This window comes from Oncorhynchus masou, chromosome 13 (assembly GCF_036934945.1).
Source record: "Oncorhynchus masou masou isolate Uvic2021 chromosome 13, UVic_Omas_1.1, whole genome shotgun sequence".
NCBI classification, from domain to species: Eukaryota; Metazoa; Chordata; class Actinopteri; order Salmoniformes; family Salmonidae; genus Oncorhynchus; species Oncorhynchus masou.
The window spans coordinates 93,920,634-93,945,455 of NC_088224.1; the positions used below are offsets into that span (position 1 = coordinate 93,920,634).

Below are 24,822 nucleotides of genomic sequence, written 5' to 3' on the forward strand. Positions count from 1 at the left end.
TTTGGAGTTTGACAGAGGGGGAGGTTTGGAGTTTGACAGAGGGGGAGGTTTGGAGTTTGACAGAGGGGGAGGTTTGGAGTTTGACAGAGGGGGAGGTTTGGAGTTTGACAGAGGGGGAGGTTTGGAGTTTGACAGAGGGGGAGGTTTGGAGTTTGACAGAGGGGGAGGTTTGGAGTTTGACAGAGGGGGAGGTTTGGAGTTTGACAGAGGGGGAGGTTTGGAGTTTGACAGAGGGGGAGGTTTGGAGTTTGACAGAGGGGGAGGTTTGGAGTTTGACAGAGGGGGAGGTTTGGAGTTTGACAGAGGGGGGAGGTTTGGAGTTTGACAGAGGGGGGAGGTTTGGAGTTTGACAGAGGGGGGAGGTTTGGAGTTTGACAGAGGGGGGAGGTTTGGAGTTTGAGAGATGGGGGAAGTTTGAGCGATGGGGAGAGAGATGGGGAGGTTTGGAGATTGAGAGAGAGATGGGGAGGTTTGGAGATTGAGAGAGAGATGGGGAGGTTTGGAGATTGAGAGAGAGATGGGGAGGTTTGGAGATTGAGAGAGAGATGGGGAGGTTTGGAGATTGAGAGAGAGATGGGGAGGTTTGGAGATTGAGAGAGAGAGAGATGGGGGAGGTTTGGAGATTGAGAGAGAGAGATGGGGGAGGTTTGGAGATTGAGAGAGAGAGATGGGGAGCTTTGGAGATGGAGAGAGAGAGATGGGGGGTTTGGAGAGAGATGGGAGAGGTTTGGAGAGAGAGATGGGTGAGGTTTGGAGTTTGAGAGAGAGATGGGGAGGTTTGGTGTTTGAGAGATGGGGGAGGTTTGGAGATGGAGAGAGAGAGATGGGGAGGTTTGGAGATGGGGAGGTTTGGAGATGGAGAGAGAGATGGGGGTTTGGAGAGAGAGTTGGGTGAGGTTTGGAGAGAGAGATGGGTGAGGTTTGGTGAGAGAGATGGGTGAGGTTTGGTGAGAGAGATGGGGGAGGTTTGGAGTTTGAGAGATGGGTGAGGTTTGGAGTTTGAGAGATGGGTGAGGTTTGGAGTTTGACAGAGGGGGGAGGTTTGGAGTTTGACAGAGGGGGAGGTTTGAGCGAAGGGGAGGTTTGAGCGATGGGGAGGTTTGAAGATGGGGAGGTTTGAGCGATGGGGAGGTTTGAGCGATGGGGAGGTTTGAGCGATGGGGAGGTTTGAGCGATGGGGAGGTTTGAGCGATGGGGAGGTTTGAGCGATGGGGAGGTTTGAGCGATGGGGAGGTTTGAGCGATGGGGAGGTTTGAGCGATGGGGAGGTTTGAGCGATGGGGAGGTTTGAGCGATGGGGAGGTTTGAGCGATGGGGAGGTTTGGCGATGGGGAGGTTTGAGGAGATGGGGAGGTTTGAGAGATGGGGAGGTTTGAGCGATGGGGAGGTTTGAGCGATGGGGAGGTTTGAGAGATGGGGAGGTTTGGGAGATGGGGAGGTTTGGGAGATGGGGAGGTTTGGGAGATGGGGGAGGTTTGGGAGATGGGGAGGTTTGGGAGATGGGGGAGGTTTGAGCGATGGGGGAGGTTTGAGATGGGGGAGGTTTGAGCGATGGGGGAGGTTTGGAGATGGGGAGGTTTGGAGATGGGGAGGTTTGGAGATGGGGAGGTTTGGAGATGGGGAGGTTTGGAGATGGGGAGGTTTGGAGATGGGGAGGTTTGGAGATGGGGAGGTTTGGAGATGGGGAGGTTTGGAGATGGGGAGGTTTGGAGATGGGGAGGTTTGGAGATGGGGAGGTTTGGAGATGGGGAGGTTTGGAGATGGGGAGGTTTGGAGATGGGGAGGTTTGGAGTTTGAGAGGTTTGGAGTTTGAGAGAGATGGGGAGGTTTGGAGTTTGAGAGAGATGGGGAGGTTTGGAGTTTGAGAGAGATGGGGAGGTTTTGAGTGTGAGAGTGATGGGGAGGTTTGGAGTTTGAGAGAGATGGGGAGGTTTGGAGTTTGAGAGAGATGGGGAGGTTTGGAGTTTGAGAGAGATGGGGAGGTTTGGAGTTTGAGAGAGATGGGGAGGTTTGGAGTTTGAGAGAGATGGGGAGGTTTGGAGTTTGAGAGAGATGGGGAGGTTTGGAGTTTGAGAGAGATGGCGAGGTTTGGAGTTTGAGAGAGATGGGGAGGTTTGGAGATGGAGAGAGATGGGGAGGTTTGGAGATGGAGAGAGAGAGATGGGGGAGGTTAGGAGATGGAGAAAGAGAGATGGGGGGAGGGTTAGAGATGGAGAGAGAGAGATGGGGAGGGTTAGAGATGGAGAGAGAGAGATGGGGGAGGGTTAGAGATGGAGAGAGAGAGATGGGGGAGGGTTAGAGATGGAGAGATGGGGGAGGGTTAGAGATGGAGAAAGAGAGATGGGGGGAGGTTTGGAGATGGGGGAGGGTTAGAGATGGAGAAAGAGAGATGGGGGAGGTTTGGAGATGGAGAGAGAGAGATGGGGGAGGTTTGGAGATGGAGAGAGAGATGGGGGGAGGTTTGGAGATGGAGAGAGAGAGATGGGGGGAGGGTTAGAGATGGAGAAAGAGAGATGGGGGGAGGTTTGGAGATGGGGGAGGGTTAGAGATGGAGAAAGAGAGATGGGGGAGGTTTGGAGATGGAGAGAGAGAGATGGGGGAGGGTTAGAGATGGAGAAAGAGAGATGGGGGAGGTTTGGAGATGGAGAGAGATGGGGGAGGTTTGGAGATGGAGAGAGAGGATGAAGCGGGGAAGTATTCTCCTCCTGTGAGACCCAGCTCAGTGCGTCGACACTACACAGACAGAGGTGAGGAGGAGGAGGACGGACGGACGGACGGACGGACGGACGGACAGACAGACGTTGCGTTCTTCCATGTAGTGAACTGTTCCTGGCTTCCTGTCAGTTGGTCCATGTCATTTCTTTACCTCACAAAACAGAATAGATCCCCAAGATATGCCTAGTCAGGCAAACAGCTGAAGGTTAACGCTGCCCTCCCTACAGGAGTACACGATCTCCACTATTCCTACTATCTTTCTCTATCTATCTCTACCTGCCCTACTATCTCTACCTGCCCTATTATCTCTACTAGCCCTACTATCTATCTATCTCTACCTGCCCTACTATCTCTACCTGCCCTACTATCTCTACCTGCCCTACTATCTCTACCTGCCCTACTATCTCTACCTGCCCTACTATCTCTACCTGCCCTATTATCTCTACTAGCCCTACTATCTATCTATCTCTACCTGCCCTATTATCTCTACCTGCCCTATTATCTCTACCTGCCCTACTATCTCTACCTGCCCTATTATCTCTACTAGCCCTACTATTTCTACTAGCCTTACTCTCTCCCTGCCCTACTATCTCTACCTGCCCTATTATCTCTACCTGCCCTATTATCTCTACTAGCCCTACTATCTATCTATCTCTACCTGCCCTATTATCTCTACCTGCCCTATTATCTCTACCTGCCCTATTATCTCTACCTGCCCTACTATCTCTACTAGCCCTACTATCTATCTATCTCTACCTGCCCTACTATCTCTACCTGCCCTACTATCTCTACCTGCCCTACTATCTCTACTAGCCCTACTATCTATCTATCTATCTATCTATCTATCTATCTATCTATCTATCTATCTATCTATCTATCTATCTATCTATCTATCTATCTATCTATCTATCTATCTCTGCTAGCCCTACTATTTCTACTAGCCTTACTCTCTCCCTGCCCTACTATCTCTCCCTGCCCTACTATCTCTCCCTGCCCTACTATCTCTACTAGCCCTACTATCTATCTATCTATCTATCTCTGCTAGCCCTACTATTTCTACTAGCCTTACTCTCTCCCTGCCCTACACTCTCTCCCTGCCCTACACTCTCTCCCTGCCCTACTATCTCTCCCTGCCCTACTATCTCTACTTGCCCTACTATCTCTACTAGCCCTACTATCTATCTCTACTAGCCCTACTATCTCTACCTGCCCTATTATCTCTACCTGCCCTATTATCTCTACTAGCCCTACTATTTCTACTAGCCTTACTCTCTCCCTGCCCTACTATCTCTCCCTGCCCTACTATCTCTCCCTGCCCTATTATCTCTACTAGCCCTACAATCTATCTATCTATCTCTGCTAGCCCTACTATTTCTACTAGCCTTACTCTCTCCCTGCCCTACACTCTCTCCCTGCCCTACACTCTCTCCCTGCCCTACTATCTCTCCCTGCCCTACTATCTCTCCCTGCCCTATTATCTCTACTAGCCCTACTATCTATCTATCTATCTCTGCTAGCCCTACTATTTCTACTAGCCTTACTCTCTCCCTGCCCTACACTCTCTCCCTGCCCTACACTCTCTCCCTGCCCTACTATCTCTCCCTGCCCTACTATCTCTACTTGCCCTACTATCTCTACTAGCCCTACTATCTATCTCTACTAGCCCTACTATCTCTACCTGCCCTATTATCTCTACCTGCCCTATTATCTCTACTAGCCCTACTATTTCTACTAGCCTTACTCTCTCCCTGCCCTACTATCTCTCCCTGCCCTACTATCTCTCCCTGCCCTATTATCTCTACTAGCCCTACTATCTATCTATCTATCTCTGCTAGCCCTACTATTTCTACTAGCCTTACTCTCTCCCTGCCCTACACTCTCTCCCTGCCCTACACTCTCTCCCTGCCCTACTATCTCTCCCTGCCCTACTATCTCTACTTGCCCTACTATCTCTACTAGCCCTACTATCTATCTCTACTAGCCCTACTATCTCTCCCTGCCCTACTATCTCTACTAGCCCTACTATCTCTCCCTGCCCTACTATCTCTACTAGCCCTACTATCTCTCCCTGCCCTACTATCTCTACTAGCCCTACTATCTATCTATCTCTACTAGCCCTACTATCTATTTATCTCTACTAGCCCTACTATCTCTACTAGCCCTACTATCTCTACTAGCCCTACTATCTATCTATCTCTACTAGCCCTACTATCTCTACTTGCCCTACTATCTCTACTAGCCCTACTATCTCTCCCTGCCCTACTATCTCTACTAGCCCTACTATCTCTCCCTGCCCTACTATCTCTACTAGCCCTACTATCTATCTATCTCTACTAGCCCTACTATCTATCTATCTCTACTAGCCCTAATATCTATTTATCTCTACTAGCCCTACTATCTCTACTTGCCCTACTATCTCTACTAGCCCTACTATCTATCTATCTCTACTAGCCCTACTATCTCTACTTGCTCTACTATCTCTACTAGCCCTACTATCTAATTATCTCTACTAGCCCTACTATCTCTACTAGCCCTACTATTCTATTTATCTCTACTAGCCCTACTATCTCTACTTGCTCTACTATCTCTACTAGCCCTACTATCTATCTATCTCTACTAGCCCTACTATCTCTACTTTGTACTCCCTGACGAAGGCTACTCAGAACATATTGAAGATGTCCTAACAATAAAGGGTTTGGAAGTATATGATGAGTTCCTTGGTTCTCTCTGTTTTGCCGTTGGTTGCTGCTGTGGATTTGCTCTGTAAAGGAGTTTAATGCATTAGACTTTCACCCGTTCCTTTCGTTTACTCGGTTTGCTGAGAATCTGGTCATTTCCCTTCTAAAGGACACTAATTAGTAGCGTGCAACAGATACATTTTTCTCTAATCCTGAACCTCGGCTGATTCCGTCTTGTGTAACCCCTCCAGGTGACAGACATCCAGGCCAGAGGGGCAGTGTTGAGCTGGGTGGCCCCCAGCAGGGCAGAGGGAGAGGGGGTCAGCCCCTCCCTGGAGCCTCTCAGTTACGATGTGTCCATCTCCTATAGCGGCAAGGACGGGAAGTACACCAGCATGTACAGGTAGGGATGCCGTGTGTGTTTGTGTGCTGGTCTGCGCGTCATCCTCGGCTATCCTGCATGCCAATGGACTGTTGTTCCCTACTGAAATGACCCCAACATAATGTGGTACTAAATGTCTCCCCTGTTTCCTCTGATGGGGGTTTTTCTCTCTCCTCTCCTGTTCCAGTGGTGAACAACTAAGTGTAACTTTAGAAGACCTGAGGCCAGCAACAGACTACCACGTCAGGTTGGTACAACTACTGTTCAGGGCCCCTCTGTGTGCTCTAATCAGTCATACAGCTGTCTGTCTGTATGTGCTCTAATCAGTCATACTGCTGTCTGTATGTGCTCTAATCAACCGTACAGCTGTCTGTATGTGCTCTAATCAACCGTACAGCTGTCTGTCTGTGTGCTCTAATCAACCGTACAGCTGTCTGTCTGTATGTGCTCTAATCAACCGTTCAGCTGTCTGTCTGTATGTGCTCTAATCAACCATACAGCTGTCTGTCTGTATGTGCTCTAATCAACCATACAGCTGTCTGTCTGTATGTGCTCTAATCAACCGTACAGCTGTCTGTCTGTATGTGCTCTAATCAACCGTACAGCTGTCTGTCTGTGCTCTAATCAACCGTACAGCTGTCTGTCTGTATGTGCTCTAATCAACCGTACAGCTGTCTGTCTGTATGTGCTCTAATCAACCGTACAGCTGTCTGTATGCTCTAATCAACCATACAGCTGTCTGTATGCTCTAATCAACCATACAGCTGTCTGTATGCTCTAATCAACCATACAGCTGTCTGTCTGTGTGCTCTAATCAACCATACAGCTGTCTGTCTGTATGTGCTCTAATCAACCATACAGCTGTCTGTATGCTCTAATCAACCGTACAGCTGTCTGTCTGTATGTGCTCTAATCAACCATACAGCTGTCTGTCTGTATGTGCTCTAATCAACCTTACAGCTGTCTGTATGCTCTAATCAACCGTACAGCTGTCTGTCTGTATGTGCTCTAATCAACCGTACAGCTGTCTGTCTGTATGTGCTCTAATCAACCGTACAGCTGTCTGTCTGTATGTGCTCTAATCAACCGTACAGCTGTCTGTCTGTATGTCCTCTAATCAACCGTACAGCTGTCTGTCCAAAATGTCTCTTGTCAAAAGTAGTGTACTCTCTCTCTCTCAGGGTCCTGGCCGTGTGTTCAGGGCAGTGTTTACGCGGCAGTCCGTCGGAGGCAGTAGCCTTCACCACTCGGAGCTGCGAACCAGACCCCCTGCCCCCCAGAAAGGCCAGTGGCTCCAAGAGCAGCACCCTCGTCCTCCAGTGGAAGGTACTGTACCTTTTTGTACTTCGCAGCCCATTGAAAAAACTATATGCTGTGACTGTTGTGGGGTTCAACAGCACAGTGGATGCTGTACTATGTCAGGTTCCTGTTAGTTTGGCCTGTGTGTGTGTTACCATTAGGCCTGGAATGAATGGGATGTTAATTGAGAGTAATCAAGATGTCGTGCTTCCACAGGCCCCGTGTGACAACGGCTCCAAAATCCAGAACTACACTCTCCAGTGGGACGAGGGGAAAGGGACCGGGGGTTATGAGCAGTGTTACTATGGACCTCAGAAGCAGTATCGGGTCACCAAGCTCTCTCCAGCTTCAAGATACTCCTTCCGCCTCGCAGCCAAAAACGACATGGGTATAAGGTACGTGGCAAACGCAACGCTATTTTCTCCTGGACACAGTGATGACAGGCCACGTACTGTCTCTACGGGCCGCGTACTGTCTCTACGGGCCGCGTACTGTCTCTACGGGCCGCGTACTGTCTCTACGGGCCGCGTACGTACTGTCTCTACGGGCCGCGTACTGTCTCTACGGGCCGCGTACTCTCTCTACGGGCCGCGTACTCTCTCTACGGGCCGCGTACTCTCTCTACGGGCCGCGTACTGTCTCTACGGGCCGCGTACTCTCTCTACGGGCCGCGTACTGTCTCTACGGGCCGCGTACTGTCTCTACGGGCCGCGTACTGTCTCTACGGGCCGCGTACTGTCTCTCGGGCCCTGTACTGTCTCTACGGGCCACTCTCCTCTCCTGTACTGTCTCCTCCACGCGTACTGTCCTCTCGGGCCTCCACTGTCTCTCCTTCCCTCTCTCCTCCACTCTCTTTCCTGTACTGTCTCCTCCACTCTTTCCCTCTCTCCTCCACTCTTTCCCTCTCTCCTCCACTCTCTTTCCCTCTCCTCCACTCTCTTTCCCTCTCCTCCACTCTTTCCCTCTCTCCTCCACTCTTTCCCTCTCTCCTCCACTCTCTTTCCCTCTCTCCTCCACTCTCTTTCCCTCTCTCCTCCACTCTCTTTCCCTCTCTCCTCCACTCTCTTTCCCTCTCTCCTCCACTCTCTTTCCCTTTCTCCTCCACTCTTTCCCTCTCTCCTCTCTCTCCAAACGACTCTCATCCCCCTCTTTTGTCTTTTGTGTTTTCCTTCCTCTCTGTTAGTGAGTTCTCTGAGACAGTTGACCTGTATACCTCGTGCAGCGTACCCTCCCCGCCCCTCCCTCCAGAGCTGGTGAAGGCAGGGGTGACCTGGTTGTGTCTGACCTGGCAGAGACCCTCCACTTCCCCCAAGGAGGACGATATCTTCTACAGCCTGGAGATGGATGAGGACGAGGTACGGGTCAGTCATGACATTACATACTGATGAGGACGAGGTACGGGTCAGTCAGTCAGTCATGACATTACATACTGATGAGGACGAGGTACGGGTTAGTCAGTCATGACATTACATACTGATGAGGACGAGGTACGGGTCAGTCAGTCAGTCATGACATTACATACTGATGAGGACGAGGTACGGGTCAGTCAGTCATGACATTACATACTGATGAGGACGAGGTACGGGTCAGTCAGTCATGACATTACATACTGATGAGGACGAGGTACGGGTCAGTCATGACATTACATACTGATGAGGACGAGGTACGGGTCAGTCAGTCAGTCATGACATTACATACTGATGAGGACGAGGTACGGGTCAGTCAGTCATGACATTACATACTGATGAGGACGAGGTACGGGTCAGTCAGTCATGACATTACATACTGATGAGGACGAGGTACGGGTCAGTCAGTCAGTCAGTCATGACATTACATACTGATGAGGACGAGGTACGGGTCAGTCATGACATTACATACTGATGAGGACGAGGTACGGGTCAGTCAGTGACATTACATACTGATGAGGACGAGGTACGGGTCAGTCAGTCATGACATTACATACTGATGAGGACGAGGTACGGGTCAGTCAGTCATGACATTACATACTGATGAGGACGAGGTACGGGTCAGTCATGACATTACATACTGATGAGGACGAGGTACGGGTCAGTCAGTCATGACATTACATACGGATGAGGACGAGGTACGGGTCAGTCAGTCAGTCATGACATTACATACTGATGAGGACGAGGTACGGTCAGTCAGTCATGACATTACATACTGATGAGGACGAGTTACGAGTCAGTCAGTCAGTCATGACATTACATACTGATGAGGACGAGGTACGGGTCAGTCAGTCAGTCATGACATTACATACTGATGAGGACGAGGTACGGGTCAGTCATGACATTACATACTGATGAGGACGAGGTACGGGTCAGTCAGTCAGTCATGACATTACATACTGATGAGGACGAGGTACGGGTCAGTCAGTCAGTCATGACATTACATACTGATGAGGACGAGGTTCGGGTCAGTCAGTCAGTCATGACATTACATACTGATGAGGACGAGGTACGGGTCAGTCAGTCAGTCATGACATTACATACTGATGAGGACGAGGTACTGGTCAGTCAGTCATGACAGTACATACTGATGAGGACGAGGTACGGGTCAGTCATGACATTACATACTGATGAGGACGAGGTACGGGTCAGTCAGTCAGTCATGACATTACATACTGATGAGGACGAGGTACGGGTCAGTCATGACATTACATACTGATGAGGACGAGGTACGGGTCAGTCATGACATTACATACTGATGAGGACGAGGTTCGGGTCAGTCAGTCAGTCATGACATTACATACTGATGAGGACGAGGTACGGGTCAGTCAGTCAGTCATGACATTACATACTGATGAGGACGAGGTACGGGTCAGTCAGTCATGACATTACATACTGATGAGGACGAGGTACGGGTCAGTCAGTCAGTCATGACATTACATACTGATGAGGACGAGGTACGGGTCAGTCATGACATTACATACTGATGAGGACGAGGTACGGGTCAGTCAGTCATGACATTACATACTGATGAGGACGAGGTACGGGTCAGTCAGTCATGACATTACATACTGATGAGGACGAGGTACGGGTCAGTCAGTCAGTCATGACATTACATACTGATGAGGACGAGGTACGGGTCAGTCAGTCAGTCATGACATTACATACTGATGAGGACGAGGTACTGGTCAGTCAGTCATGACATTACATACTGATGAGGACGAGGTACGGGTCAGTCATGACATTACATACTGATGAGGACGAGGTACGGGTCAGTCAGTCAGTCATGACATTACATACTGATGAGGACGAGGTTCGGGTCAGTCAGTCAGTCATGACATTACATACTGATGAGGACGAGGTACGGGTCAGTCAGTCATGACATTACATACTGATGAGGACGAGGTACGGGTCAGTCAGTCATGACATTACATACTGATGAGGACGAGGTGGGTCGGGTCAGTCAGTCAGTCATGACATTACATACTGATGAGGACGAGGTACGGGTCAGTCAGTCAGTCATGACATTACATACTGATGAGGACGAGGTACGGGTCAGTCAGTCAGTCATGACATTACATACTGATGAGGACGAGGTACGGGTCAGTCATGACGTTACATACTGATGAGGACGAGGTACGGGTCAGTCATGACATTACATACTGATGAGGACGAGGTACGGGTCAGTCATGACATTACATACTGATGAGGACGAGGTACGGGTCAGTCAGTCAGTCATGACATTACATACTGATGAGGACGAGGTACGGGTCAGTCAGTCAGTCATATGACGTCAGCTAACATTACTCTAAACCTTGAAGCTGTACTGCCATAAAGAGACATGGCTTGAATTCTATTCTTGTCCCTTTAAACGCTTCTCTCCTCTAAAATGGTCTGCGTAAATCAGACAGTGTTTGTATTTTAAGATGGACTTGCTTTGTGCTCAACTGGTCTTTGTCCCCACCTCATTCTCCCCAGGGTTATGGCTTCCAACCCAGCTATGATGGTGATGAGCTATCCTGCACTGTCAAGAACCTGCACAGGAGCACCAAGTACAAGTTCAGGGTAAGTCACCCTGGGGCCAGCCGGACTATAGAGTCGTACAACTAGTACAGTCTATAGAGTCATACAACTAGTACAGTCTATAGAGTCATACAACTAGTACAGTCTATAGAGTCATACAACTAGTACAGTCTATAGAGTCATACAACTAGTACAGTCTATAGAGTCAGTCTATGGAGTCATACAACCGGTGCAGTCTATAGAGTCATACAACTGGTACAGTCTATAGAGTCGTTCAACTGGTACAGTCTATAGAGTCATACAACTAGTACAGTCTATAGAGTCAGTCTATGGAGTCATAAAACCAGTACCGTCTATGGAGTCATACAACCGGTGCAGTCTATAGAGTCATACAACTGGTGCAGTCTATAGAGTCATACAACTGGTGCAGTCTATAGAGTCGTACAACTGGTGCAGTCTATAGAGTCGTACAACTGGTGCAGTCTATAGAGTCGTACAACTGGTGCAGTCTATAGAGTCGTACAACTGGTGCAGTCTATAGAGTCGTACAACTGGTACAGTCTATAGAGTCGTACAACTGGTGCAGTCTATAGAGTCGTACAACTGGTGCAGTCTATAGAGTCGTACAACTGGTGCAGTCTATAGAGTCGTACAACTGGTGCAGTCTATAGAGTCGTACAACTGGTGCAGTCTATAGAGTCGTACAACTGGTGCAGTCTATAGAGTCGTACAACTGGTGCAGTCTATAGAGTCGTACAACTGGTGCAGTCTATAGAGTCGTACAACTGGTGCAGTCTATAGAGTCGTACAACTGGTACAGTCTATAGAGTCGTACAACTGGTACAGTCTATGGCGTCATACTGAGAGCGAGATAGAAAGGCAGAAGTGAGTGAGGGTAAGAGGAGAGAGACGGAGAGAAACAGGGGTGAAGATGCCGAGACGACAGAGGAACCAAAGAGAGAGGGAGAGAAGTAGAGCCCACGTGGTGTGTCTGATCACTGCCGTTTGATCTTCAGGGTTAATTAGACTAGGGATCAATGTCTTCCTGTCTCGGGGAGGAGGAGGGGAAGTGGGTATGACGAGGAGAGGAGGGCGATTGGCACACAGCGGTCTATGACTCATTTGACTGCAGGGATCTAATGGTATTAGTCTCCCCTCCCACGTTCCCCAAATGGCACCCTATTCCCTATATAGTGCACTACTATTGGTCAGAGCCCTATGGGCCTTGGTCTAAAGTAGTGTACTATTTAAGGGAAATGGTTCCATTTGGGACCGACGCTGACTCTCAGGGTAACAGGAGCTGTCCACAATCCCACACACTGGTAGGCCGATCAGTGGCTAATTAGGTGAGCGTTGTGGGAAATGGTAAACTGGCCTTTATTGTGAACTCGGACTGGAAGAGGTCAAGCAGCCCATTTCGGAGCTGAGCAAATGTTTTCTCACGACGCAAAGGGGGTTGTTGTAAGTCTAGTTCAAATCATCATGGTCAAATACAGGCTGAATTGAATCACTTTTCAGCACACCTTCCCTCCCTCCCCCTGTCTCTCTGCCCCCAACTTTCTCTCTCTTTCTCTCTGTCCGTTCAGTTCAAAGGGCTTCATTGACATGGGAAACTTGTTTTCATTTCCAATTCAATTGAAATAAACAAAAGTGAGAAGACACAAAACAAACATCACCAAAAAACTATTTGTGGGCAAATAGGCAGACCTGGCTCTCAAGAGAAGACAATCAAACAAGCCTCTCTCAATAGCAAGGCTATGCTCACGGAGTCTGTACAAGGATTTACTTAAATTTGGTTCAGTCACAGTGGTCAGGTACTCTGCTACCGTGTACTCTCTGTTTAGGGCCAGATATCATTCAAATTTTCCCTGTTTTTTGGGGGGGGTTGGTTCTTTCCTGTGTCAGATAGTCATCTTTTTGCTTTCTCATAATTTGGTTGAGTCTAATTGTGTTGCTGTCCTGTGGCTTTGTGCGGTCTGTTTGTGAACACGGCCCCGAGGAAAGATATCTGTGTGTTTTATTGGCAATTTTAACCAAACACTTGTTGTTTGTTGTACATTTATTTTATCATGTCATATCCGTTTCCCCCCAACACCGCTTTCCATCCATTTGTAAAAAAAAAAAAAAAAAAAACGTTGGGAGTCTGCTTTTAATACTGCTGGATTTTTCCAAGATTGCTATTGATGCAAATGTCATAGTAATTGTTGGTTTCAAATTTGTCTCCACTTTTGTGGATTGGGATGACAGGCCTTGGTTCCAAATATTGGGGAAGCTGTCAGAGCTGCGGGTCATGTTGTAGTTTAACAATAGCCAATTGGAATTTATGGTCTGTATGTTTTGTCATTTAATTTAGGATACCATCAACACCACAGGCCTTTTTGGGTTGTAGGGTTTGTATTTTGTCCTGCAAGTCATTCAATGTAATTAGAGAATCCACTGGCTTCTGGTAGTCTTTAATAGTTGATTCTAAGATTTGTAGTTGATCATGTATCTTCGCCCTGTTTGTTATTTTGTTATAGAGTCGAAAAGATTTGAAGTGGTTTATCTGTACCTGCTACTTGCTCTCTGCGCCCCTTATCAAATCAATGTAAATTGTATGCTGAATAGAACAGGTGTGGACCTTACAGTAAAAGCTTACTGACAAACCCTTAACCAACAATGCAGTTTTAAGAAAATACCTTTAAAAGAAGTAAGCGATAAGAATAACAAATCATTAAAGAGCAGCAGCAAATAACCATAGCGGGGCTATATACAAGGAGTACTGGTACAGAGTCAATGTGGAGGCTATATACAGGGGGTACTGGTACAGAGTCAATGTGGAGGCTATATACAGGGGGTACTGGTACAGAGTCAATGTGGAGGCTATATACAGGGGGTACTGGTACAGAGTCAATGTGGAGGCTATATACAGGGGGTACTGGTACAGAGTCAATGTGGAGGCTATATGCAGGGGGTACCGGTACACAGTCAATGTGGAGGCTATATACAGGGGGTACTGGTACAGAGTCAATGTGGAGGCTATATACAGGGGGTACTGGTACAGAGTCAATGTGGAGGCTATATACAGGGTGTTACGGTACAGAGTCAATGTGGAGGCTTTATACAGGGGGTACTGGTACAGAGTCAATGTGTTACCATCCGTAACACACTATGCCGCCAGGGACTCAAATCCTGCAGTGCCAGACGTGTCCCCCTGCCTAAGCCACCAGGCCCGTCTGAAGTTTGATAGAGAGCATTTGGATGATCCAGAAGAAGATTGGGAGAATGTCATATGATCAGATGAAACCAAAATATAATATTTTGGTAAAAACTCAACTCTTCGTGTTTGGAGGACAAAGAATGCTGAGTTGCATCCAAAGAACACCATACCTACTGTGAAGCATGGGGGTGGAAACATCATGCTTTGGGGCTGTTTTTCTGCAAAGGGACCAGGACGACCGATCCGTGTAAAGGAAAGAATGAATGGGCCCATGTATCGTGAGATTGAGTGAAAACCTCCTTCCATCAGCAAGGGCATTGATGATGAAAGTGGCTGGGTCTTTCAGCATGACAATGATCCCAAACACACCGCCCGGGCAAAGAAGGAGTGGCTTCGTAAGAAGTATTTCAATGTCCTGGAGTGGCCTAGCCAGTCTCCAGATCTCAACCCCATAGAAAATCTTTGGAGGGAGTTGAAAGTCTGTGTTGTCCAGCAACAGCGCCAAAACATCACTGCTCTAGAGGAGATCTGCATGGAGGAATGGGCCGAAATACCATCAACAGTGTGTGAAAACCTTGTGAAGACTTACAGAAAACATTTGACCTCTGTCATTGCCAACAAAGGCTATATAACAAAGTATTGAGAAACTTTTGTTATTGACCAAATACTTATTTTCCACCATAATTTGCAAATAAATTCATAAAAAATCCTACAATGTGATTTTCTGGATTTTTATCCTCATTTTGTCTGTAATAGTTTAAGTATACCTATGATGAAAATGACAGGCCTCTCTCATCTTTTTAAGTGGGAGAACATGCACAATTGGTGGCTGACTAAATACTTTTTTTGCCCTACTGTATACATATAGTTTTTTTTATATATTGTTTTTCCTTTTCTATGATTGTGATTTCTGAATGCTGCAGTATCTCCTCCCGTCCTGCAGGTGGCAGCCTACAACACCGAGGGGAAGAGTAACCCCAGTCAGGTGGCAGAGTTCACTACCTGTCCAGACAGACCAGGAGGACCATGTAGACCTGTCATCAGAGGCAGGGTACTGCCCAATTCCTTCAGACTGGCATGGGGTGAGTAGAGACACATACACAATCATCATCATCTCAAACACACACACAACGAAATGTCTGCTCGCAACGGTGATACAGATCAAAATCCCTCTCACCGATACATCTGTGCTACCAGAGCTTTGTCTGTTTTCATGTCTGTTGATAACACTGGCCACCCTTGGTGTGATCAAGACTACTGGCCACCCTTGGTGTGATCAAGACTACTGGCCACCTTTGGTGTGATCAAGACTACTGGCCACCTTGGGTGTGATCAAGAGTACTGGCCACCCTTGGTGTGATCAAGACTACTGGCCACCCTTGGTGTGATCAAGACTACTGGCCACCCTTGGTGTGATCAAGACTACTGGCCACCCTTGGTGTGATCAAGACTACTGGCCACCTTTGGTGTGATCAAGACTACTGGCCACCTTTGGTGTGATCAAGACTACTGGCCACCTTTGGTGTGATCAAGACTTACTGGCCACCTTTGGTGTGATCAAGACTACTGGCCACCTTTGGTGTGATCAAGACTACTGGCCACCTTTGGTGTGATCAAGACTACTGGCCACCTTTGGTGTGATCAAGACTACTGGCCACCTTTGGTGTGATCAAGACTACCGGCCACCTTTGGTGTGATCAAGACTACTGGCCACCTTTGGTGTGATCAAGACTTACTGGCCACCTTTGGTGTGATCAAGACTACTGGCCACCTTTGGTGTGATCAAGACTACTGGCCACCTTTGGTGTGATCAAGACTACTGGCCACCTTTGGTGTGATCAAGACTACTGGCCACCCTTGGTGTGATCAAGACTACTGGCCACCCTTGGTGTGATCAAGACTACTGGCCACCTTTGGTGTGATCAAGACTACTGGCCACCCTTGGTGTGATCAAGACTACTGGCCACCCTTGGTGTGATCAAGACTACTGGCCACCCTTGGTGTGATCAAGACTACTGGCCACCCTTGGTGTGATCAAGACTACTGGCCTGGTCAGAGGTAGTGTATTATATAGAGAATAGGGTGGTGCCATTTGGGATGGACCTATTCTCTAAATATTGCTAGCTGGCTCATGACTCTTTAACAGAGCTGTAGAGACATTGATCCATAACAGGAAGTAATAGTTGTATTCTCTCTCTAGAACCTCCTAAAGATGATGGAGGGGCGGAAGTGACCAAATACGTGGTGGAGATATCTGAGGGACTAAGCGGTAAGTTTCAACTGCAAATCAATCACATTTACTTGTGATAAATCCTTTTTTTCATTGGGGCGGCTGGTAGCCTAGTGGTTAGAGCGTTGGATTAGTAACCGAAAGGTTGCAAGATCGAATCCCCGAGCTGACAAGTTAAAAAATCTGTCATTCTGTCCCTGAACAAGGCAGTTAACCCACTGTTCCTAGGCTGTCATTGAAAATAAGAATTAAACTAAATTTAAAAAACGTGTTATGGGTGTCCTTGTAGTCGTTAAGGAATTGGAATTTTTCAGGATAAAAAATAAACGGAATGGAGGAGAACCTGGTTTCCAGAGAGCTTTCCCGTTACCCAGCCTAAACCCCAGAGAGAGAGAGCTTTCCTGTTACCCAGCCTAAACCCCAGAGAGAGAGCTTTCCTGTTACCCAGCCTAAACCCCAGAGAGAGAGAGCTTTCCCGTTACCCAGCCTAAACCCCAGAGAGAGAGCTTTCCCGTTACCCAGCCTAAACCCCAGAGAGAGCTTTCCTGTTACCCAGCCTAAACCCCAGAGAGAGCTTTCCTGTTACCCAGCCTAAACCCCAGAGAGAGCTTTCCCGTTACCCAGCCTAAACCCCAGAGAGAGAGAGCTTTCCCGTTACCCAGCCTAAACCCCAGAGAGAGCTTTCCCGTTACCCAGCCTAAACCCCAGAGAGAGCTTTCCTGTTACCCAGCCTAAACCCCAGAGAGAGAGAGCTTTCCGTTACCCAGCTTACCCAGCCTAAACCCCAGAGAGAGCTTTCCCGTTACCCAGCCTAAACCCCAGAGAGAGAGAGCTTTCCCGTTACCCAGCCTAAACCCAGAGAGAGCTTTCCCGTTACCCAGCCTAAACCCCAGAGAGAGCTTTCCCGTTACCCAGCCTAAACCCCAGAGAGAGCTTTCCCGTTACCCAGCCTAAACCCCAGAGAGAGCTTTCCCGTTACCCAGCCTAAACCCTAGAGAGAGAGAGAGCTTTCCCGTTACCCAGCCTAAACCCCAGAGAGAGAGAGCTTTCCCGTTACCCAGCCTAAACCCCAGAGAGAGCTTTCCCGTTACCCAGCCTAAACCCCAGAGAGAGAGAGCTTTCCCGTTACCCAGCCTAAACCCCAGAGAGAGAGAGAGCTTTCCCGTTACCCAGCCTAAACCCCAGAGAGAGAGCTTTCCCCCAGTTACCCAGCCTAAACCCCAGAGAGAGAGAGCTTTCCCGTTACCCAGCCTAAACCCTAGAGAGAGAGAGAGCTTTCCCGTTACCCAGCCTAAACCCCAGAGAGAGAGAGAGCTTTCCCGTTACCCAGCCTAAACCCCAGAGAGAGCTTTCCCGTTACCCAGCCTAAACCCCAGAGAGAGAGAGAGCTTTCCCGTTACCCAGCCTAAACCCCAGAGAGAGAGCTTTCCCGTTACCCAGCCTAAACCCCAGAGAGAGCTTTCCTGTTACCCAGCCTAAACCCCAGAGAGAGCTTTCCTGTTACCCAGCCTAAACCCCAGAGAGAGAGCTTTCCCGACCCAGCCTAAACCCGTTTCCCCAGCCTAAACCCTAGAGAGAGAGAGAGCTTTCCCGTTACCCAGCCTAAACCCCAGAGAGAGAGAGAGCTTTCCCGTTACCCAGCCTAAACCCCAGAGAGAGCTTTCCCGTTACCCAGCCTAAACCCCAGAGAGAGCTTTCCCGTTACCCAGCCTAAACCCCAGAGAGAGTTTTCCCGTTACCCAGCCTAAACCCCAGAGAGAGTTACCCAGCCTAAACCCCAGAGAGAGCTTTCCTGTTACCCAGCCTAAACCCCAGAGAGAGAGAGAGAGCTTTCCCGTTACCCAGCCTAAACCCCAGAGAGAGCTTTCCTGTTACCCAGCCTAAACCCCAGAGAGCTTTCCCGTTACCCAGCCTAAACCCCAGAGAGAGCTTTCCCGTTACCCAGCCTAAACCCCAGAGAGTTACCCAGCCTAAACCCCAGAGAGAGCTTTCCCGTTACCCAGAGAGAGAGAGAGCCTAAACCCCCCAGAGAGAGTCCCGTTACCCAGCCTAAACCCCAGAGGGAGCTTTCCCGTTACCCAGCCTAAACCCCAGAGAGAGAGAGAGAGAGCTTTCCCGTTACCCAGCCTAAACCCCAGAGAGAGCTTTCCCGTGCCTAAACCCCAGAGAGAGCTTTCCTGTACCCAGCCTAAACCCCAGAGAGAGCTTTCCCGTTACCCAGCCTAAACCCCAGAGAGAGAGAAACCCCAGAGAGAGACCCAGCCTAAACCCCAGAGAGAGCTTTCCCGTTACCCAGCCTAAACCCCAGAGAGAGAGCTTTCCCGTTACCCAGCCTAAACCCCAGAGAGCTTTCCCGTTACCCAGCCTAAACCCCAGAGAGCTTTCCCGTTACCCAGCCTAAACCCCAGAGAGCTTTCCCGTTACCCAGCCTAAACCCCAGAGAGAGCTTTCCCGTTACTAAACCCCAGAGAGAGAGAGAGCTTTCCCGTTACCCAGCCTAAACCCCAGAGAGAGAGAGCTTTCCCGTTACCCAGCTTTTCCCGTTACCCAGCCTAAACCCCAGAGAGAGAGAGAAACCCCAGAGAGCTTTCCCGTTACCCAGCCTAAACCCCAGAGAGAGAGAGAGCCCGTTACCCAGCCTAAACCCCAGAGAGAGAGCTTTCCCGTTACCCAGCCTAAACCCCAGAGAGAGAGTTAGCTTTTCCCGTTACCCAGCCTAAACCCCAGAGAGAGAGGGCTTTCCCGTTACCCAGCCTAAACCCCAGAGAGAGAGCCTAAACCCCAGAGAGAGCTTTCCCGTTACCCAGCCTAAACCCCAGACCCAGAGAGAGCTTTCCTGTTACCCAGCCTAAACCCCAGAGAGAGAGAGCCCGTTACCCAGCCTAAACCCCAGAGAGAGCTTTCCTGTTACCCAGCCTAAACCCCAGAGAGAGCTTTCCCGTTACCCAGCCTAAACCCCAGAGAGAGAGAGCTTTCCCGTTACCCAGCCTAAACCCCAGAGAGAGAGAGAGCTTTCCCGTTACCCAGCCTAAACCCCAGAGAGAGTTACCCAGCCTAAACCCCAGAGAGAGCTTTCCCGTTACCCAGCCTAAACCCCAGAGAGAGCTTTCCCGTTACCCAGCCTAAACCCCAGAGAGAGCTTTCCTGTTACCCAGCCTAAACCCCAGAGAGACCCAGCCTAAACCCCAGAGAGAGAGCTTTCCCGTTACCCAGCCTAAACCCCAGAGAGAGCTTTCCCGTTACCCAGCCTAAACCCCAGAGAGCTTTCCTGTTACCCAGCCTAAACCCCAGAGAGAGAGAGCTTTCCCGTTACCCAGCCTAAACCCCAGAGAGAGTTTCCCGTTACCCAGCCTAAACCCCAGAGAGAGAGAGTTTCCCTAAACCCCAGTTACCCAGCCTAAACCCCAGAGAGAGCTTTCCCGTTACCCAGCCTAAACCCCAGAGAGAGCTTTCCCGTTACCCAGCCTAAACCCCAGAGAGAGCCTAAACCCCAGAGAGCTTTCCTGTTACCCAGCCTAAACCCCAGAGAGAGCTTTCCTGTTACCCAGCCTAAACCCCAGAGAGAGAGCCTAAACCCCAGAGAGCTAGAGAGAGCTTTCCCGTTACCCAGCCTAAACCCCAGAGAGAGAGAGCTTTCCCGTTACCCAGCCTAAACCCCAGAGAGAGAGAGCTTTCCTGTTACCCAGCCTAAACCCCAGAGAGAGAGAGCTTTCCTGTTACCCAGCCTAAACCCCAGAGAGAGCTTTCCTGTTACCCAGCCTAAACCCCAGAGAGAGAGCTTTCCCGTTACCCAGCCTAAACCCCAGAGAGAGAGCTTTCCTGTTACCCAGCCTAAACCCCAGAGAGAGAGCTTTCCCGTTACCCAGCCTAAACCCCAGAGAGCTTTCCCCCAGCCTAAACCCCAGAGAGAGAGCTTTCCCGTTACCCAGCCTAAACCCCAGAGAGAGAGCCTAAACCCCAGAGAGAGCTTTCCCGTTACCCAGCCTAAACCCCAGAGAGAGAGAGAGAGCTTTCCCGTTACCCAGCCTAAACCCCAGAGAGAGAGAGAGAGAGCTTTCCCGTTACCCAGCCTAAACCCCAGAGAGAGAGACCCAGCCTAAACCCCAGAGAGCTTTCCCGTTACCCAGCCTAAACCCCAGAGAGAGAGCCCCAGAGAAACCCCAGAGAGAGCTTTCCCCAGTTACCCAGCCTAAACCCCAGAGAGAGCTTTCCCCAGAGAGAGCTTTCCTGTTACCCAGCCTAAACCCCAGAGAGACCCAGCCTAAACCCCAGAGAGCTTTCCCGTTACCCAGCCTAAACCCCAGAGAGAGCTTTCCCGTTACCCAGCCTAAACCCCAGAGAGCTTTCCTGTTACCCAGCCTAAACCCCAGAGAGAGCTTTCCTGTTACCCAGCCTAAACCCCAGAGAGAGCTTTCCCAGTTACCCAGCCTAAACCCCAGAGAGCTTTCCTGTTACCCAGCCTAAACCCCAGAGAGAGAGAGAGAGCTTTCCCGTTACCCAGCCTAAACCCCAGAGAGAGCTTTCCCGTTACCCAGCCTAAACCCCAGAGAGAGCTTTCCGTTACCCAGCCTAAACCCCAGAGAGAGCTTTCCGTTACCCAGCCTAAACCCCAGAGAGAGAGCTTTCCCGTTACCCAGCCTAAACCCCAGAGAGAGCTTTCCGTTACCCAGCCTAAACCCCAGAGAGAGCTTTCCTGTTACCCAGCCTAAACCCCAGAGAGAGAGCTTTCCCGTTACCCAGCCTAAACCCCAGAGAGAGCTTTCCCGTTACCCAGCCTAAACCCCAGATAGAGCTTTCCCGTTACCCAGCCTAAACTCCAGAGAGAGCTTTCCCGTTACCCAGCCTAAACCCCAGAGAGAGAGCTTTCCGTTACCCAGCCTAAACCCCAGAGAGAGCTTTCCCGTTACCCAGCCTAAACTCCAGAGAGAGCTTTCCTGTTACCCAGCCTAAACCCCAGAGAGAGAGAGCTTTCCTGTTACCCAGCCTAAACCCCAGAGAGAGAGCTTTCCCGTTACCCAGCCTAAACCCCAGAGAGAGCTTTCCCGTTACCCAGCCTAAACCCCAGAGAGAGCTTTCCCGTTACCCAGCCTAAACCCCAGAGAGAGAGCTTTCCCGTTACCCAGCCTAAACCCCAGAGAGAGAGCTTTCCCGTTACCCAGCCTAAACCCCAGAGAGCTTTCCCGTTACCCAGCCTAAACCCCAGAGAGAGCTTTCCCGTTACCCAGCCTAAACTCCAGAGAGAGAGCTTTCCCGTTACCCAGCCTAAACCCCAGAGAGAGAGAGCTTTCCCGTTACCCAGCCTAAACCCCAGAGAGAGCTTTCCCGTTACCCAGCCTAAACTCCAGAGAGAGAGCTTTCCCGTTACCCAGCCTAAACCCCAGAGAGAGAGCTTTTCCTGTTACCCAGCCTAAACCCCAGAGAGAGAGAGAGCTTTCCCGTTACCCAGCCTAAACCCCAGAGAGAGAGAGAGCTTTCCCGTTACCCAGCCTAAACCCCAGAGAGAGCTTTCCTGTTACCCAGCCTAAACCCCAGAGAGAGAGCTTTCCCGTTACCCAGCCTAAACCCCAGAGAGAGCTTTCCCGTTACCCAGCCTTACAGTAATCCTTTTTATTTGTATAGTGCTTTATAGCAACCCACAGTATTTTTCAAGATACAGTCCCTTTAGAACATTTTCACACCCATCGACTTTTTCCACATTTTGTTGTGTTCAAACCTGAATTTATTATATTGAGATTTTGTGTACCTGGCCTACACACAATACCACATAATGTAGAAGTGAAATTATGCTTTTCGAAATAGTTACAAATGCATTAATAATGTTTAACATGATGTTTGAATGACTACCTCATCTCTGTACCCCCACACATATAACTATCTGTAAGGTCCCTCAGTCGAGCAGTGAATTTCAAACACAGATTCAACCACAAGACCAGGGAGGTTTTCCAATGACTCACAGAGGAGGACACCTATTGGTAGATGGTTAAAAATATTTAAAAAACAGACATTGAATATCCCTTTGAGCATGGTGAAGTTGTTAATTACACTTTGAATGGTGTATCAATACACCCAGTCACTACAAAGATATGATGTCATTATGGGGTATTGTGATGTCATTATGGGTTATTGTGATGTCATTATGGGGTATTTTGATGTCATTATGGGGTATTGTGTGTAGATTGATGAGGGGAGAAAAACGATTAAATACATTTTAGAATAAGGCTGTGATGTATGAGGACAATGGGGACTTTAAAACAGAGTTTAATGGCTGTGATACGAAGTAACTGAGGATGGATCAACAACATTGTAGTTACTCCACAATACTAACCTAAATGACAGAGTGAAAAGATGGAAGCCTGTTTGGTACAAATCCAACAAAACAGTGTACTACTCTTCATATTTTCAAGCAGGATGGTAGCTGCATTGTGTTATGGGGTATGCTTGTAGTTGTTAACCCTCCCGTTGTCCTCCTATTATGCCTACCACACAGTGTCCCCCCAGGTCACCCTGTCCCGTCTTGGCTAAAGGCCCAGTGGGCACAAGTGTGACAGTATGCGTGTGAACAGCCTTTGCAGATGTATTTTTTACACCTACAACACGCAATGTGTGTCTTGGCGTCCTTCTTGGGTGGGCAGAGCTGACACCTCTTACTCGCCACCGGCGGGGCGGCGGCGGCCGGGCCAGCGGCTTGCTCCCGGGCTGGCGGACGAGCCTCGGCGGTGGCACTCTGTAGGACTTTAACAAGTGCGGACGCGGCTTGGGTGCGGGGGAGACGCTGCCTTCTTTGTATCAAGGGCTTCATGAGTGCCTTTCCGAGCTGCTCCAGGAACACCCTCCTCTTGTTCCGCTTCCCAGGCATCCAGTCGGGCTTGATCTCTCGCCATATGACAAATGCGTTGTAGGAGGACACGTCGAGGATGTTGTGGAAGATGACCAGGGGCCAGCGGGCGGTCATCCGTCTGCAGCTGTAGGTCCCGACCACCTTGTCTAGGTTGTCCATGCCGCCCTTGTTGCTGTTGTAGTCCAGGATGAGGGCCGGCTTCCGGTCGCGGCGATCGCTAACGTCGGGCTCGGCGTGCAGCGTGCTCAGAAGTAGCACGTTCTTATTTCTCTTTGCCAGGTAGGACACTAGAGTGGCGGTGGGCGTGAAGGCGAACCTGGAGGACAGGACCTGTCTGCCCTTTGACTCGAGCAGCGCGGGCGGGAGCTCGGCCTTGTTCTTTCTCACCGTGCCCACCATGGTGAGGTTCCTCTCGAGGAGCCGCTGGCCCAGTTCGTAGGAGGTGAAGAAATTGTCACACGTGACGTTGTGACCGCCCGGCAGTCCCTCGGTCAGATCGAGGACGACGCGGACGCCCTGGTTCTTCTCGGGGCCACCGCCGGCCGCCTTGCTGGTGTAGACTTGCATCTTCCAAGCGTAGCTGGACTTGGCGTCGCAGGCCACCCACGACTTGATGCCGTATTTGGCCGGCTTGCTGGGAATGTACTGTCGGAAAGGACAGCGTCCTTTCGGTGGGGAGAAGGGAGGGGAGAGGAGATTAGCAGCGTCATCGTTAAAGTTGGGGCACTGCGTTTGTTACACGCAGCCGCCGCCGCTATTGCCGATTGCTACTACTGCCGATTGCTACTACTGCCCACGCTACTACTGCTACCTCTCTATGCTACACGTACATACACAGATACAATAGACGGTACCTCTGAAGGGGACCAGTTGTTCGTCCACCGTGACGTCGGGCCCCGGGTTGTAGAGGGCCGGCAGCCGCTCCTGCCACAGGTTCCATACCTCTCTTAAGGCCGCCAGTATGTCGGTGGCGAGTCTCGCGGGTCTCGACTGGCGGTCGTCGAATCGCAGCAGCCTCGAGTACTTGTGAAACACCTTGAGCGGCATGGTGGCGCGGAACACGGTCCTGCCGCTCTTGGCGTCCCACAGGCTGGCCGCGGCCTCGCCTCGTGACCTGTAGACGCCGGCTAGGATCAGCAGCCCTATTTAGGCGCGCAGGTCGGTGGAGTCCATGGGTCGCCAGCCGTCGCCGTATTTTCTCACCCCCTGCAGATTTGTCATGTCCACAATTATCCTTTCTATCGCCGGTGTGACAAACAGACGGAAGGTGGACTCGATGTCGAGCGTCACGACGGGGCCGGGGTGGCGGATGGCCACGGAGGACCATTTGATTTTGCCGTTCTTTTACAGCAACGTCTCCCGTTGAGCTCGGGCCGCCGCGTACTCTCTGTCTCGCTCTGGCTCTCTGGCTCTGTCTCTCTGGCTCTGTCTCGATCTGGCTCTCTGTCTCGCTCTCGGGCAGCGGCCGTGTCTCCCTCTCGCTCTCCCTCTTC

The 24,822-nt window shown here is 50.0% G+C and overlaps 1 protein-coding gene across 1 annotated transcript in view; it reads left to right on the plus strand.

Annotated features, from left to right (window-relative positions):
* Nucleotides 1-24,822, plus strand: part of fndc3a (fibronectin type III domain containing 3A) — a 138,992-nt gene that overhangs the window by 71,653 nt on the left and 42,517 nt on the right. Inside the window, 8 exon segments of the mRNA XM_064985412.1 lie at nt 5,644-5,795; nt 5,962-6,021; nt 6,956-7,100; nt 7,290-7,468; nt 8,257-8,428; nt 11,018-11,104; nt 15,205-15,343; nt 16,462-16,530. Of these exon segments, the coding sequence (XP_064841484.1) occupies nt 5,644-5,795; nt 5,962-6,021; nt 6,956-7,100; nt 7,290-7,468; nt 8,257-8,428; nt 11,018-11,104; nt 15,205-15,343; nt 16,462-16,530 (1,003 nt within the window).